Source organism: Eschrichtius robustus, chromosome 13 (genome assembly GCF_028021215.1).
Source record: "Eschrichtius robustus isolate mEscRob2 chromosome 13, mEscRob2.pri, whole genome shotgun sequence".
In the NCBI taxonomy this organism is placed as follows: domain Eukaryota; kingdom Metazoa; phylum Chordata; class Mammalia; order Artiodactyla; family Eschrichtiidae; genus Eschrichtius; species Eschrichtius robustus.
Window position 1 is genome coordinate 87604903 of NC_090836.1, and position 17324 is coordinate 87622226.

At 43.6% G+C, this 17324-nt stretch overlaps 1 protein-coding gene across 1 annotated transcript in view; it reads right to left on the reverse strand.

Annotated features, from left to right (window-relative positions):
* Positions 1-6248: 6248 nt before the first annotated feature.
* The window catches only part of PAH (phenylalanine hydroxylase), a 72336-nt gene continuing 61260 nt past the window's right edge, over positions 6249-17324 (reverse strand). The window contains exons 9-13 of the mRNA XM_068562152.1: positions 15809-15865; positions 13353-13448; positions 12691-12824; positions 9223-9338; positions 6249-7165 (exon numbers count right to left, since the gene is read on the reverse strand). Coding sequence (XP_068418253.1) covers positions 7122-7165; positions 9223-9338; positions 12691-12824; positions 13353-13448; positions 15809-15865 — 447 coding nt within the window. The 3' untranslated portion in view covers positions 6249-7121. The remainder of the gene's footprint in view (positions 7166-9222; positions 9339-12690; positions 12825-13352; positions 13449-15808; positions 15866-17324) is intronic.

The following is a 17324-nucleotide window of genomic DNA, read 5'->3' on the forward strand; positions in this document are numbered from 1 at the left end:
GAAGGTGAGGGCTGCGTAGCCACGTGGTCGTCTCCTGCTTTACCCGCGATCCCCAAGCCGCCAGCCTGGTCCTGGAAGCTGCAGGGTGGAATGAGTCTGGGATTGGCTTAAAACCCACTGCCCTGGCCACTGCCCTGGTCCGTGTGTCGGGGGATGCAACTTTAATTTCACCAAATAGAAACTGGATCTTTGGATCGGTGAGGTTTGAACCCCTTAAAAATGGAGCGTGTGTTTCGGTTCCGTCCGAGCTGAATCTGAGCCAGGACTAAAACATGGGAAGTCCTCCCTTTTAGTTCGGCGAGCTCCTGGGAGGGAAGAGGAGAGGAGGTGTGGAAATGGGGTGGTGCAGAGGCGGAAACATACCAGCTAAACCAACTTCCGCGTTGCCCTCGCAGTGATCATTTTAATGCGCCTGGTCCCGGGCTGAGCAGGAAGTAGACAGGCAAATAAATACTTGTTGAATAAAACCCGAAAAGTGTAATAAACTGCGTTTTAAAGCTTTGTATATTGGTTGATTCTCTCTTCCCTCTGTCAAAGTATACAGCCGATGGCAGATTTTGGAGACATTTATTCTACGATCCTTTTATGAGGATACTTTCTTACAACGGCCGCGTCTTTGAGGGACTAATTCATTCTATTCTATTTTGCAAGAATTGTTATTTCCATTTGGCCCTCTACATTGGCTGTTTCTTGGGTCGTCTTTGGAGCAAAATGTTCAGAGCGGGAGATAGCTTGACCATAGTAGCAACTACTTTTATTTTAAAAATTGATCTCTACTTCCTGCCCCTGGAAAGACAAAAAGCCTGCCAACTCTCATGTCCCAAGGCGACCTTAAAATTGGGCAGCAAAGTGAAGGTAGGTTTTCTTGTGTTGGTTCCTCAGTAAAACAACATATCTAGAGAATGATGATTTTCAAGGCAATTTCGTTTATGTTAACCATTTCACAGAATGAGCACAACATGATATTCCCAGCAGAAAAGAGTGGCATTAGCAGCAGAGTGAATGCTGGCTTTTTGGAGCTTATGGTTTAAAAGAGTGCTGGTAATGCCATAGGTCCAGAAGGAAAAAGAGAACACACAATGGTGTGGGAATGTCAGAAATGGGATTAAAAGAGTGAAGGTCTATTGCGAGCTTTAAACAGGAAATTTCCATCTCGATCTCCAAAGTTATCTTTTCAAGACATAGTTTTAGCTTCAAGTTGATGCACATTTCATTATTTTATTGCTCACAGCTTTAATGTATATAGTATATACAGCTGGACTGTGTTGAGAGGTTTAAATTCTGCTTTAGTCAAACTCCTTTCTCAAGTGTAAGCCAAAGAGTCTTTATGTAGGTCACCTCCACAATCATCCATCTCTTTGGAACGATGGGTCAACTGGGATCATGTTGCTGGACCCAAACAACCATAATAATAATAACCAGTTCTTATGGGAGTTCATTTGTGCTTTATGCCAGCATAATAAACATTTAAAATTGTTAGAATGTTACTGAAAGTGGTTGAGAGGCACCTATAAACAAAATATGTTATTTGATTTTGTGACCATCTTATAAGGTAGGCATTTCTCTTCCCCATTTTACAGAGGAGGAAATTGAGACTCAGGGAGATTAAGAGTCTGTCCAAGCAGGTTCAACTTGATGGAAAAACTGGCACTTGAATTGGGGTCGCCAGAGCAGTGCTACTGAAAGATGCTACATCTTCCGATCTCAAATAGTATCATGTGGGAGTGCACCACCAATGAAAACAAGATACGCAACTTTCATTTGTATAAAGTGCAAAACACTGGACGTTGTCACCAGGGGGACCACATCACACTTGTCCACTTTGCCTTTCCAATATTCAGACAAAATTTCTTCAGAGTCTGTAGTGAGAAAGACTGTCATCAGAGTCATGCCTCTTGACCTTTGTACTTACTCCTTCTAGACTCTTTACCCCTCCTCACTTTTGCTCAGTAAAAGGATAGACTTCGGGCTTTCCCATCCTCTTCCAGGCCAGTAATTTCCATGCTGGGTGTGGGTACTGCCGCGGTGCTGAGAAACGCAGCTTAGGGAGGCGCGGATAGTCTGTTCCTCTCCCTCCGCTCCAGCCTCAGGCACCTTCTAGCTCTCTTACCTGGCACTTCGCTGTCATAAAACCGCTTTTTTATAATCCCAGCCTGCCCTTTGTGCTGGGAGGTGATTTTTTCTCCCTTTCCCCAGGACATTCTGGGAATGGAAAGTTTTGGAAAGGTTCTGTTTCCTCCTTCCTCACTCGGAAATTTGCTTCTTTTTTTTTTTTTTTTTCTTTTGCCAATTTTAGATAGTTAATTTTTATTCTGTTTAAGGGGCAAAATTCTTGTCCATAATTATAGTTCCACAAAGATCACCTATTTCTTTTTTTTAAAACATCTTTATTGGAGTATAATTGCTTTACAATGGTGTGTTAGTTTCTGCTGGAAATTTGATTTTTTGTTAGGCCAATGAAACAGAGCTCATTGGGCTCCACAGCTTTAGGGCTGGCGGCGTGAGGAGTATTTGGACACTGGAGGAGATTGAAAGCCTGCCTAGGCCAACAGTTACCCTTTGCAAGTAATGCTGTTCTTCCAGGCTGATTCTCTACTTCTGGGTGGTGCCAATGGCTGGAGGCTCTCTAAGAAACAGACTTAAAACATGTTCTCCTCCAAATATGTTCTCTGTGCCTTCATTGGCAGAGACCTTAACTCAGCCCCAACTCATCTTTTATAAAATCTCTTAGAGGTCAAAGGAATGGTGTGTGTGTGTGTGTGTGTGTGTGTGTGTGTGTGTGTGTGTGATAGGATGAGTGACTTTTCAAAGAAACCCAAGGGCCACAATTTTGAAAACAGAGACATAAGGGAGAAACTCAAAAACACAAAGGAATATACATTCCTGATCACTTCTTTCGAAGTCCAAACTCCACTCTCCCCTGACAGTTCACAAGGAATAGTGGAAATCAGCCTTTTGCCAGCACTCTCTCCATTTGAAATGTGATTGCAGAAAAGGACAGGATGCAGCTGACATTTCTTTGAGAACCTTTAGGAATAAAGAGGCCTCAGAGAAGACTGAGTTTATTTCTTCTTTAATAGATATTCCTTAATTTGCTTCTGGGAAGAATAAACCATAGGCATCCAAAGTATGCACTAATTTTAATAACCTCCATGAAAGAGACTGATCCACTTACTCTCGTTGGGCATCACCCACCTCCTAAGAATGATCTGGGAAAAATACAGACTGCAGTTCAAGCGAATCACCATTCACCTTTCATCCATTTCGACAAACCTGAAAATGAGCAGGTATTATGCTTCCTGCAGTATCATCTGCTTCTTCTGGAGGACTTAAGTCCATCTCTCAGAGAACCACATCTTCTTGTCTCTTTATTTTTCATAAATGTTCTATTATTTAGAGATTGTTGTCATAGAAAAAACAATGTGCAAGAAATATACAAAACAAATATTGTTAAAGAGTACCCTGAACAATTATGAATAATGTTATAGAGGAGAGTTGTATATACCCTGGAGGGCTAGAATCCATCTTCTCTGTAATTGCTTATCACTCTGAGCTTATTCTTTAAAGCAGCAGTCCCCAACCTTTTTGGCACCGGGACCGGTTTCGTGGAAGACAATTTTTCCACAGATGGGGGCGGGGAGCGGGCGGGGGAGGATTCAGGCGGTAATGCAAGTGATGGGGAGCAATGGGGAGCGACAGATGAAGCTTTGCTGCCTCGCCCACCATTCACCTCCTGCTGTGAGGCCTGGTTCCTAACAGGCCGAGCACTGGTATCGGTCCACGGCCCGGGGTTGGGGACCCCTGCTCTAAAGGAATTGTGCTTACTACAGGTGAGAAGGTAAATTGTGCCTTGAAGCTAGCAAAGTTGCAAGATTATAAATGAGGAGAAAATTCAAGGCACAGGAACTACTTGGTTCATTTATAGCATGTATCAAACCTACTACTGTTTATAGTTTTTGAAACTGAACGGGAAAGGTATTAAAAAGCAGTGATTGTGTGTGTGGGTGCAGACTCCATTGAGAAGAGAAAGGTTTGATCACATTTCTTTTTTTTTTGAAAAGTCCATTTTTTACTAAGCTTTCTTCTTTTGTCTCCTCTGTGCTTTTTTGCAATTATTAGGCAAGTCACTCATTGCTTTCTGACCATTTCAGCCCCGCTGTGGATAACTAAGAAGTTTCACTGATGCAATTTTGTCTCCTTTATTAATTGACATTTATTAAGCACTACCATATGTCAGTTGTTGGAGCAGTATAAATACAAACTATCTAGCCATAACCTAGCCTATACAAGGGATAATATCTTTCTTTAAAAAAAAAATCATAGCTTAGACTAAGATGCAAAACTTTCAATAGATTTAAAAGGGAAAATTGCAAGTTTAGTTGTTTTCTCAATTTTTTCTTGCAAAATAGTTTATTTGTGAGAGACAATCTTCACTACACTCCCTGTGATTCAACTCAGAAAAATTTTTAAATGATTTTGAGCACCTACCATGTGCTACATGCTAAGGCTTTCAGAGGTGAAGAAGATAATCAACGTTGTTGTGTTTATGAAGCTGATATTTTAGTGGTAGATTCTTTGAAGCACAACTAAATGATATAACTTAGAAATCTAGAATTAAAATTTAGTTTCCTCCTTTCAAAAACTCATTGAACACTAATGCTATGCAGTTTTAATATTCCTCCATATACTTCTTTTGTTTGGACACACCAAGATTAGCTGTCAGTAAAACATTGTTTCTTTTAAAACTGCTCGTTTACTATATATTAAATAGATAGTAATACTAACACATGGAAATATATTGAATTTCATCGCTATAGCTTTTATACCTAGATAAAAAGTACTGAGTAATACATGAAAATTTCGGAGACTATATCTTCCATTCAGTGTGTAATTTCTTCCTGCCAAAATTACAACCTAAACCTAAGCTTTGACTTAGAACACACTAAATTATCTTCAGTAGGACTAAAAATCACTATAAAATAAAATATCCAGTCTAAAATACTATATAATATTTCAGTTCCAGAGTCAAGAAATTTTCTAATTTGCACTTAATGTAAAGAAACATTTATCAAAACAGTCCCTTTGCAGAGTATTTGGGCACTAAAGGAACACCAGAGAAAAAGTCCGCTTCCACTTTTAGAATCAGTGCTTGTCAATGGGTTCTTCAAAGGCATGAGGAAATACATACAGACAAGAAAATCCCAGCTTCAAAGCAATGAAACCTCAGACACATTCAGACCAAATTGCTCTTTCCACCCTGCTGGCATACTTAGGCAGGTATTATTACACCCTATTAATACATTAGGGACAGCTGTTTAAAGACACATGTTAGCATGTGAAATGTATTTCAAGGCTGGAAGGGATCTTGAGTCATCCAGTTTAATGCCTCATTGTTAGAGTTAAACTGAGGTCCAAAGAGGCGAAGTGACTTATGTAAGGTGACATAATTGGCAAGTGTCAGAACTGACCACCAGAAGTCAGGTTTTCTCAAACTTGATGTACCCAGTAGATTTGACTGAGCATAAAAGAATTGCTTGGGGTACTTAAAAACACAGGTCTCTGTGTCCTATCCCCAGATATTCTATTTGGGTAAGCTGGGATGGCACCTAGGGTTTACTGTTGATGATGATACAACTGGTCTGAGAATCACACTTGAAGAAGTACTACAAAAATCCTTTAACTATTTTCAAAATAATACGGTAGAGTGGTGTGAAAATTTAAAGCAAAGCTTTTAAGGCATTGCTACTCTCCCCACTGTTTCTCATATTTGTGTGTTCATGTAAAATGCACAACCAATAAAAGTAAAAATCTGTTGACTTGACTTGGATTATCACAATGAGCCCCTGAGATGGGTCGGAAATCTGAGAATCTGATCATTCTTTCAACACAAGTTTATCCAGATAATATATTTCTAAGGGCAATGAGAGGACTATTTCATTCCAAGAAATATTTGAAACTACAAAATTGTGTAACCCCTAAAGTTTTTTTAAACATAATAAAATTCTCACGTTTGTTGAAGATTTGATGTTTAATAATGCATTCCTCTATTCATTCAATGAATAGTTACTGAATATCTACCAGCCAGGCTTTTAATTAACATCTATTGCATCTTAAGGGTCTTCAAAATGTCTCCAAAAACAGACTTGACAATCAACTGGAGAATGACACTGCACGTTGCAGGAGTTAGATGGGGAGTTCTATTACTCTCCACAGCAGCATTTATGATTACAATAAAGCATACAGAAATATTTTGATTTTACACTTTAAACTTTAATATTTATAACGATTTTAATAGGCTCCTGAATTAAAGAAAATCTCCACAGGCAAAATAACAAAGCAGTAATTAGAATCATAGTTCCCTGAAATAGAAAATGACTTTTGCAACAGGAATAAAGACGCAGACATAGAGAATGGACTTGAGGACATGGGGAAGGGGAAGGGGAAGCTGGGATGAAGTGAGAGAGTGGCATGGACATATATACACTACCAAATGTAAAATAGATAGCTAGTGGGAAGCAGCCGCATAGCACAGGGAGGTCAGCTCGGTGCTTTGTGACCACCTAGAGGGGTGGGATAGGGAGGGTGGGAGGGAGGCTCAAGAGGGAGGGGATATGGGTATATATGTATACGTATAGCTGATTCACTTTGTTACACAGCAGCAACTAACACAACATTGTAAAGCAATTATACTCCAATAAAGGTGTTAATTCAATTCTGACAGACTTGTGTTTCACAACGAGTGATATATACTCCTTTAGGAATTCTCTAGAGCAAATAACAAAAGTATTTAGGAAGGTTGAATGAAGCAGGTCCTGAATTTTCATTAACTCTGATGAAATGTGACAGGTTATTGATTTTTAACTCAACTGAGAGTATGGGATTATCATCTCTAAATCAAAGATGACTCCAAAAGATCTACTATTATGCTTTTGGGTATGTATTAACATGCTGTCATTTCAGATTATTTTGATTTATTTGTTGATCCTCTATCTTGTTCTAGAAAGGATTCAAGGCTGTTATTTTGAATTAAGGTTTGCTTTTCAGACTTTTTCAGATGAAAGAAGTAGTTGGATTTCCATCAACAGATTCTCAAGTTGACGGATCAGGTTCAGTGCATGGCTTCACTTTAATTTCTGGAGGGCACTGCAAAGGATTCCAACTTCACCTACAAAGAAAAACAAAGGAGCCACTCATACCATGAACAAACACACTTCAAGTGTCCACTGTGTGTAAAACACTAGGGGATCAGTGGGGTGTGTGGATATACTAGGTACCACCGCAACCTTCAAGGAGCTGGCAGCTTAGTTAGGGTGATAGGATTTGAGCTGTTATAGGCGATTCCAAGTTGTAGGAAGCACTAGAGCTATTAATGTAATTAGTTTCCCTTTTCCATAGGCTGTTTCTCAGGGAAGGAGTTAATCGTTTTCTCCCCGGGAAATCACTAGCTGTTCTGTTTCTCTTTTACATGACCAACCGTAGATGCTTGCAAGGAGCTAAGCCACAGAACCTAAGCCACACAAACCCTCTGTGTCAGAATCACCTGGGGCCTTATTACAAATACAAACTCCTGAGTCATGTCACACATTCAGTGAATTTAGTCTGGGGATATGACTCAGGACTATTAATTTCTAACTAGCTCTCCAAGTGATTCTAAGAGACACTAGGTTTGAGAAGGCATGGTCTAAGCAGGTAAGTCAGCCTAGATTGCCAGACCACTGGACTAAGGAAGGTACAATGGAGTTGCTTCCATTCATGACATGTTCTCACATGCCAAGGGGCCACAGGGGCATAGACTCTTCATAGAAGTGGAAGGGACCTTGGAGACAGACCAGTCTCACTCCTTCCTAGATCCTGAGGAAAGTATAGAGCAGTGATGAGGCCTTATATTAGGTCACATAGCTCTAAGAATCCTTCAGTTCCTAAATTTGTTATTCTGTGATTTAAAAAATTTCCTTATAAACAATAGCCTATGGAGTTATTTTTGCTTCCTCAGGGGAAATGAGAAAGAGAGAGAAAACAGCTATGGCCTGACCCTCCTATCTCACACCCCAGCCTCCAGAGCCCTTGGCTGGCCTCTTTGGTGAGCAGACCTATTCCAGCTGAGTGTCCAAACGGTGTCTATGGGGGAGAATCAGCCTTGGGCTTTTTCAAGATGGCTGATTGCAGGGGGCCATACCTAAGGAGGAATGACTATAATGGGCTAGCTCTACGTATTAGAAGTGGCCTCAGGCAACATAAGAGGGGTATGAGAGGGATACTTCAAGCCCACCTGCCCTTTTGGTCTTTGTTAGCATTGTTTGAGATAGAAACCTCCCCTTGGCCTAGAGCTCCTCCCTTTAGGCTTGATCCTTTGGTGGTTTTAGCCATTTATTCAATAGCTCTTGAGTACCTAATATGATTTTTAGGAATAGGGCTAACTGCTAGGGGTTTGACAGCAAACCTGACATGGCCCTCTGCTCAGGTCTAGTTGGGGAGACAAGTAAACAATTACCAAATTATAAAAAATATAATGATAAATGCTCTGAGAGAGGGATCTGTGGGAATGCCAAGATGTAGGAGGGACACCCAAACCAGTCTTCCTATCAGAAGAGATATCTATGAACGATTAAAAGATGAACTGGGGTTGGGACAGCTAAATGAGAGTGGTAAGGAGACTATTTTAAACAAGAACTGTACGGGCGAAGGCCAGGGCCCAGGGGAAAGCATGGTGGATGTTGCTGGAGGGGAGTTTGAAGGCGAGAAAAAAATCGGGCAATGAACAAATAACACTGTGATTTTTTAAGAGCAACTATGATAACATCCTCATTGTCCAGGAAGAATAAAAGGTCAGTAGATGCGCTACTTCATGGTTGATAAAGTAGATAGAACCTATTCCTTAGGGGTTGGTATTCCAGGCAGAGCAAGATCCAGTGGGCACTTAGAGGGAAAGGGGTCAAGATGCAAAGGAGAAAGAGGAACGTGGCAGCGACAAGCCAGAGTGGAAAGGTGGTGTGATGCTAGGAGGTGGGGTGGAATCTAGGAAGGTCAAAGGAGAAAGGACACGCAAGGCAATTCTGGCCTTTCGGCCAAGTTTTTCTCTTTCAGTAAATCAGTGGCTTCCCTGGAGATGCTTTTCTTCTTAATTAAATATTTAATACATCTCTTATTGTTCCTGTGGTGAAGGTAAGAAAACACAATCCTCTATTTACGGGAGAATGGCCTCAAAGGGTGTAAATTACTTACTATTGATGGAGTCAGCCAAAATCTTAAGTTGCTGGGTATTGTCCAAGACCTCAATCCTCTGGGCGTATGGGTCATAACGAACTGAGAAGGGCCGTGGGATTATAGCAGCAAAGTTCCTGAAACCAAACCCATAGATCTAAGTGAAGGGTACCGTTTGGGGAAAAATAATTTTAAAAGATTTTTCCATTGCATTTCATTTGGCTCTTGGTAGCACTGAAACCTCACTAGAACAGGGGCTTTAGAACCAGGCTGAGAAGTGAAATGGAACTTTAGTGAGGTCCTCTTGGGAAGCCTTTGTGTGCAGTAGGTGTGTCTTATGTGTATATACGAACACACTTTCGCACCTACCTCCAAAAAGTCAGAAGTAGCCTACCATAAAAGCACACAATATAATAAGGTCAAAATTCTTATCATGAAATAAAATAAGAAGAGTAAGTAAAATCCAGCCAAAAAATGTTATAGAAAAAAAATGGATCAAGAGCCTCCTATGTCCCAAGAACTATAGCAAGTCCTAACTGTGCTATACTCTTCACAACTAATATCACTAACTTAGTCTTCATAGAAACCTTAGGAGGTGGGCTTCCCTGGTGGCACAGTGGTTGAGAATCTGCCTGCCAATGCAGGGGACATGGGTTCGAGCCCTGGTCTGGGAAGATCCCACAGGCCGCGGAGCAGCTGGGCCCGTGAGCCACAATTACTGAGCTTGCGCGTCTGGAGCCTGTGCTCCGCAACAAGGGAGGCCGCGATAGTGAGAGGCCCGCGCACCACGATGAAGAGTGGCCCCCGCTTGCCACAACTAGAGAAAGCCCTCGCACGGAAACGAAGACCCAACACAGCCATCAATAATAATAAATAAATAAATTAAAACAAAAAAAAAAAACCTTAGGAGGAAGGTACCATTACTATTCCCATTTTACAGATGAGGAAACTGAGGCTTGGGGAAGCTAAGTGACTACCAAGGTCATGCAGGCAATACATTAGAAGCTGGGAAAGGACACAGGTAGTCTGACTCTGGCCTGGGCCCTTCACGTCCATGCCTCCCCAATGCATCATTCCTGGGTCTGGGAGGAATGCACCATGAGGGCTTTATGAAACGTAGGAAGCAACATCATTAAGAAGATATTCCCAGATGGCTTATAAAATGCAAAGACATCACAAATGATATTTCTAATTGGCTTCTGGTGAGAATAGAAGCTGCCGTACTGAGAAGACAGTTACAAGGGAGACTAGTAGGGTCCTCCAAGTTTGGCAAGAGCGGTGCGGCATAGTGGCCGGAAACCCAAGTTCCAGAGCCAGACTGCTGGGCTCCAATCCTGCCTTTGCCAATCGCAGCCCTTGTGGCACAGGCAAGGGGCTCCTCTGCACCTCGCTTTCTTTATTCTTCCATAAAATTGGAACCAGAGCGCTATGTGTTAGCTATTATCTTTTATTAGTGACTGGGGATGCATGAAGAATAAATGGGTAAGTACCCCTCTCCCTCTCTTCTTTGAAAAGAGCTTTCTCAGCCCAGACGGTGACGCGAACCAGGTAGTACATACCTGTGACTTTCCTGCTCTTCACCTCTCCCCTCTTATTCCCATAGCGCACCTCGTTTTTGCTTTGGAGAATCTACCTCTCCTCCACTGGAGCTACATCAACTGGGCTGCCAGTCTCAGGCCCAGTCCTCGTCTGGCCAAGGAGTGTGTGTGTGACCAAACTCAGCCTCATCTCTGCTAGAACTAAATCTTGAAACTGAAAATGGTTGGCATTGGTTTCTTTTAGCTGGGATGATCTGAGGGTATCCCGGAGATGCTCAGATCCCTTCCTTTTTTGAACCTTGTTCTTTAGAACTCTCGTTGGCTCTTCGAGCCACCTCTCAGCAGATGGGAGCTTTTGTGGGTGTCTCCTCTGGGTCCTGGACACTAGCAGGTGGGATTTCAAAGACCTGAGAGGCCCATGGGCTGGCAAGGCCTTCCCTGCTGGCCTGGGGCTGATCACTTCCTGGGTTAGGGAGTCGTCTCCAGAAGGGCCTGTACACGTGGGATCCTGGTGTGACACAGCGGTTAAGAGTACTGGCTCTAAGCCCCACTGCCTGGGTCCAAACCCTGGGCCAGCCACTTACCAGCTGTACGACCTTGGGTGAGTTGCTTACCTTTTCTATGTTTCTGCACCCCCATCTGCAAACTTTGTAGTCTTATTTGATGATTAAAGGAATTAATACCTGAAAAGCACTTAGAACAGCGTTTGGTACAAAATAGGTGCCAGGCATCTTACCTGTTACTATAATTACCTAGGTGGAATCATTCATGAATCCACTAAAATCCATAACCCTAAAGGGGCCCCAGGAATGGCAGAGTGGAGCCTTTAGGGATAGAGGAAGACTAGCCTCCCAGTAAGGGTAGAAGTTTAGGACAAAACTGGAAAAGAATGGCAGGAAGGACTTGAGGGCCCTGGAGAAAGTGGGTAGAGGGAGTCATTTGGGGCCAAACAAAGCACATTTGTAGGCTAGCATTTTGCCTTTGCTTACCTAAGCCCAGTGCATTGAAAGCTGACGTGCCCAGCTTCATAGGATCCCAGAGGCCTATATGCCTTAAGTTTATTATCCATCACTGATAAGGTATAAAAAAAGTGGTAAAAAATGGTATCATGGTTGCCCTGTGCTGGTAGACCCTCTGCCTGGCCTACCTCCTGCTGGGAGCAGAGTGACTCAAGCAGGTTGATGGCAGGGCCATCATCGCGGAGGCCTGAGAGTCTTAGAGTCCTGGTACCACTCCATCAGCCTCTTGCTAAACTGCCTCTGAGACTGGCACATTCGCTAATTCCTTATTGAGGGCCTACTATGTGTCAGGCACTGTGCTAGGGTCAGGGAAGAGCAGGAAACAGAGAGGACAAACATCCCTATCCTCGTGGACCTTAAATCATACAAGAGTTTAGACATTAGTAAGTGCTAAGGAGAAAAATAAATCACAGAAGGGGATAAGGAGTGCTGGCGGGAAAGGGCTGGGTCGTGACTGTAAATAAGCTGGTTAGAGAAAGACACACAGAGAAGGTTAAATGCCGGTGAAGATTGGAAGGAGGGGAGGGAGCGCGTTATGCAAGTATCTGGGAGAATAAAGTGACAGGGACTTCCCCAGGTTAGAAGACTTCTAGTGCTGCTCGGTGGGGGGACCTCTGTGGCCGCCCTGTACACAGGAGACTTCAGGTGTGGACGGGTGGCCGCAGTGAGCAAGGACCGGGTGGCAGGCTTGTCTGCAGGGGTCGGCACAGTTCAGCCAGTAAGCTATGAAACAGGGTCCCGCGAAGGAAAGAACTTCTCTCAACAGACAGTGGAAAGAGACACAGGTGGGGAGGCTGGGGAGATAACGCGGTCTGATGCACGCCCTTGCTGTAGGCATTGGAGTCCCCTCTCCAGGCCACCCACAGATCAGTGGCACTAGGGCAAATCAGGAGTTCCCAAGAGCTGTTGACCCACCTTGGTCGCCACCTCACCTCACTTTCTCCTTGGCATCGTTAAAACTCTCAGCCACGTAATACAGGGGCTGGAACTCGGTGATTGTGTACTGCTGGAGAGCGGTCTTCTCCAGTTCCAGAGGAAGGAGCTTCGGCTTGCCTGACAAGCAATACTGCAGGTCCCAGATGGAAAGTTTTCATGGTTAAATCAGGGCTGGTGGTCCCTGCCGCATCCCAGAGGCCATTTGTGCATCCCCTCCCATCTCATCCTGATTCCTTCCACACCCCAGCCCAAATGCAGTAAACTAAATTATTTTGCATATACTAGATAACGTTTATAACTCATCGAAAGCCAGCAGTCAAGATAGAAAGGAGTACTTTACCCCACCCATTTTCAAGTAAGGTGATCAATAGACAGTGTGGGAGCCAACCACATTTTCTGGCATGTGTTTGCATATATCCCAATGTACAGTTCAACCTTGGGCTCAGGAGGCCCCTCTGCACTGGAGACCTGTGTACTACCTCTAACACCCACAGTCATGACCAAATCATAGCCGCTAAGAGGTCAATCACTTGAGGAGAAGCCCCCAGGTTGAATTTCAAAGTGAATACAAATGGGTTTCAACAGCGCAAAGAGAAAAAGAATGGTCTGCTGTACCCACCACTTTCAGATCCATCCTTGGTTTCTGTTAGGGTCATACCTGTAATTCACCAAAGGATGACAGGAGCCCAGCACCATATGCCTTTATGGAATCTCCTTGCTTGCAGAGCCCAAACTCCACAGTAAACCAGTAAATCTGAAATGGAACGTCAAGTTGAGAGCACACCCCAAGGAAGGGGAAGGCAGCAGATGACCCAGGGCCAAGGACAGGACTGCCCAAGTGGGAGTTTGTGCAGGTCTGTTCTCTGAATCAGCATGACCTGGGGTCATGGTTTTGTGTCCTGATGTCTTACCCTATCCAGTCACCTGTTGAATCAAGAGTTGGCTGAATGCAAGATGTGATGGGAAGCAGTGGAGGAGTACTGAGGAAGCCCCCAGAGGATACTCCCAACAAGCAACTTTCTCTATGACAGGAACTCCTCCACCCCTTTTGCCTTCTTCTCCATGGCATCAGCTAGAGTGAGATGCTCCCCTAAGTTGGTTGGAGTTACCAGACAATCCCATCAGGCTCCACAGGGGGAGGTAGGGGATTGGGTCATGATAGAATCAGTGAGGGGGCATCTTATCATCTGTGTGGCTGAACCACACTGACTCCATTTTGTCAGCTCCATCTAAGCCTGCAGTCCTAACCCCTCCCCTTTCTGCAAGACTGAGCTTTAGCCTATTCACAAGGAATGCGCCAGACAAGTTCCTCATCTACTTTTACACTTGCCTTCATCTGATATAAAAACTTCACCTGATATAAAAATTTTTGCTGATGCAGATGGTTAATGGCTCATGAGGAATAATGGTCATGAGACCCCCTGGGGGGATGAAAAAACCCTGGCTCCTGACGGAGCAGACATGCTTCTCCCTTAGTAGTCAGATTCTATCTTTAGCTTTGGCCCCTTTAAATCCCCCTGCACCCTTCCCGTGGCGCAGAGTGCGGCTGCAAATGCCTTTGGATGTTGTCCGCCTGGCCCTGCCTGTGTGTAAGTTACCCACAATAAACTTCATTGTTGCATTTTATGGAGTTTCCTGCTTCCTTTTTTTGGCCTCAAAGTTCCTTCTCAGTTCGGAGGTTATTATTTAATATCCCCACCATCCAACAATCTGTGTTAAAACCCTGTCAGTCACTGCACTTACCCTCCCAAATAACCAAATCCTTTTCTTTCAATAGCTCCCAGTGCAACGTGCCCTAGATAAATGGCCTGGGCAATAAGGTCCTGGAATTCTGGCACCACCCTACTGAATAGGGCCAAGAGAAAGCCAAGGCCCAGTTAGTGCTAGAGATCGCCACAGTCTTGGAGAATTAGGCGTGGGTTTCTAGTTAAGTCCGTTTATTGCACTAGAGAATGCTAAACCTGCAAAGGCTGTCAGAACTTAGTCTGACCTCCGCACATACAGATGAGAAGTCTTTAGCCCGGAGAGGTCAAGTTACATGCATACGGTGGCACAGCACCTCAAGGGCAGAGCAAGGACCCCAAGACTGTTTCCAGCTCAGTATATCAATAATAAGATTTTTTTTTTGAGAAGCTATGTTGGTAATGAGTACTTTCATCATTGTTACAGCAAGTAACATGATGCTCTGCATCTGAGTTTCTTTTTTTCTTACAAGTGAGAGATTCTATCAAGCTCTGCAGTTTTCTTTGAAAGTTGCTTTTTGTATCACTACAGCATCTGGCATTTAAAAACTCACATTCACACAAATTTAACTCTTCAGACCCTCAAGATCCTCATGATATACTTTTGAGATGGGCAGAATATACACGATTGTATCTATGTTTAGAGATGAGGAAGCAAAAGCCACTTGCCCAGGGTCTCAGAGCAGCTGGTCAGTGAGAAAGAATCTGGGAGTTTTTGGCCTTCTGATAAACTGAATTCATAAACTTCTAAACCGATACATCTTCATGATATATTTGCATTCATCTGCGGTCCCTAATTCCATTATAAAGTTTTATTTCTCATCTTCCCAGCTGAGCACATTATAAGAAATGTGGCTTAGAGGCTGGGGAGGGATGCACGCAAGTTGGAAAGGGGTCTGTAGGAAGGAAAGCCCTGCTGTGCGGAGTCACTGCCTCCATGGCTTCAATGGATGAGTCATCATATCCACTGGGGAAGGAAGTGTTCAGTTAGAAGGGGAAAGCCCACCCCCTTTTCTACCTTGTGTCTGAGAAAGGAAAGATCCTAATGCTGGCTCCAGTGTAAAGGTAGAGAGTAAATATTCCCTCTTCAAAGCTGTGAATCCAGACTACTTCCCACCCACTTAAGGGGGTTCTCAAGGACTATCATTATAGCCTGTTGGTGTTTTCAAGACACTGTTTAAAATTAAATGTCTGCATGCAGTTGATTTCACAATCGAACCATTAAGAAGTCAAAATGTGAAATGTCACTTGTGAAAATGTAACCCAGGGCATTCTGATTTTTTTTCCGCAAATGACCTGGCTTTCAGGGAAGGAGCAAAGCTTCAAAGACCTGAGGCACTGCCACCATCCACCAGGAAGAGAGGGAACTTACTGTTGCGAGTTTCTCAATGTACTCGTCAGGGGCACCCAGAGAGGCGAGGCCGATTTCCTGTAATTGTGGAGAAACAAAGTCACTCGCATGGCTGGGATCTGCCAATCTTCAACCTTTACCCTCGGGTCCAACCTCGTACTTGACCACAGGAAAGGGATGGGTGGCTAGATGCCTTCAGAAGGGCCCAGATAGACTCTCATTGTTCTGTCAAATCTTCCTTGACCACATTTCATAAAATCACAGATCTCTAGAATGGGGGAAGCCATTATCCATCACTTGGTCCTTTGTATTCACTTTGCAAAAGAGAAAACGGAGGCACAGAGAAGGGAGATGACCTGCTCAAGGTCACACGGTAGGTGGCATCTAAAGTTTCATGTCCTGATTATTCTTCCATAGTACAAGTGGAACATTCCTGGAGCACTAGATGAGACTTAATCATGTACCCTGAAGACGCCACAGGAGACTTGCAGAGAAGTGCTTGACATCTGTCCAGGTATATACATAGCTGGAGAGTCTGAGATGTCATGGACCACCTGTCATCACAGCTCCAAATCCAGGATCCCCTAGTGGTCTCTGTCTCTTTTACAGCATTTGCTCCAGCCTACCTTGTATCAGACATAGCGTATATATACAAATATATATGTTTGTTTCCTACTATATGCATTTATTCATTCCAAAAATATTTATCGAATGCCTTCTATGTGGCAGGCAGTGTACCAAATGATAAAGATCCTTGAATTTGTAAATAGTGTCTAAGTGGATAGCAAAAGACAGTAATAATGAGCATATACATAGGTATGTTACAAGGTGGTAAGTTCTTTGGAAAGAAAAAACAAAAGGAGGAAGGAACAAGGGGGATCCGGAGTACCAGGAAAGCGGGGGTGGGGTGGGGAGGCTGGGATTTTACATAAGCTTCCAGGGTAAGCATCATTGGGAAGGTGATATCTGAGCAAAGACTTGATGGAAGAGAGGTTGTTGGCATTGCTGATATTTGAGGGAAGAGCATTGTGCAGGCCAAGTGTACAGCCCGTGAAAAAGCTCGTTAAGGAGGGGCAGTGTCGGTTGGTTCAAATAACGGGGAAGGACCACTGTGGCTAGAGCAGAGTAAGGGGCAGGGGTGGCAGGTGATAGCAAAGAGGGATCTGCAGCTCAATCACGTAGGAATTTCTTGGCTATTTTAGGGCTTAGGATTCTCCTCTCAACAAAATGGGGAGCCAAGGCAGGGTTTTGAACAGAAGGGTGGCAAGATCTGATTTGTGCCATCAAAGATTCACTCTGACTGCTGTGTGAGAATTGACTGTAGGGGGTCAAGTGTAGAGGCATAAAGACCAGTTAGGAGGCTACTGCAGTCACCAGCATGAGAAGCGATAGGGCTGAGATGAAATTGGCAGCAGTGGATGTGATGGGCAATGGTCAGATTCTACATATTTTGGAGGTAAAACACAGAATTTTATGCAAGATTGATTGTGGGGTATATCTGAGAAGAGTCAATAATGCTTTAGGTTTGAGCAACTGG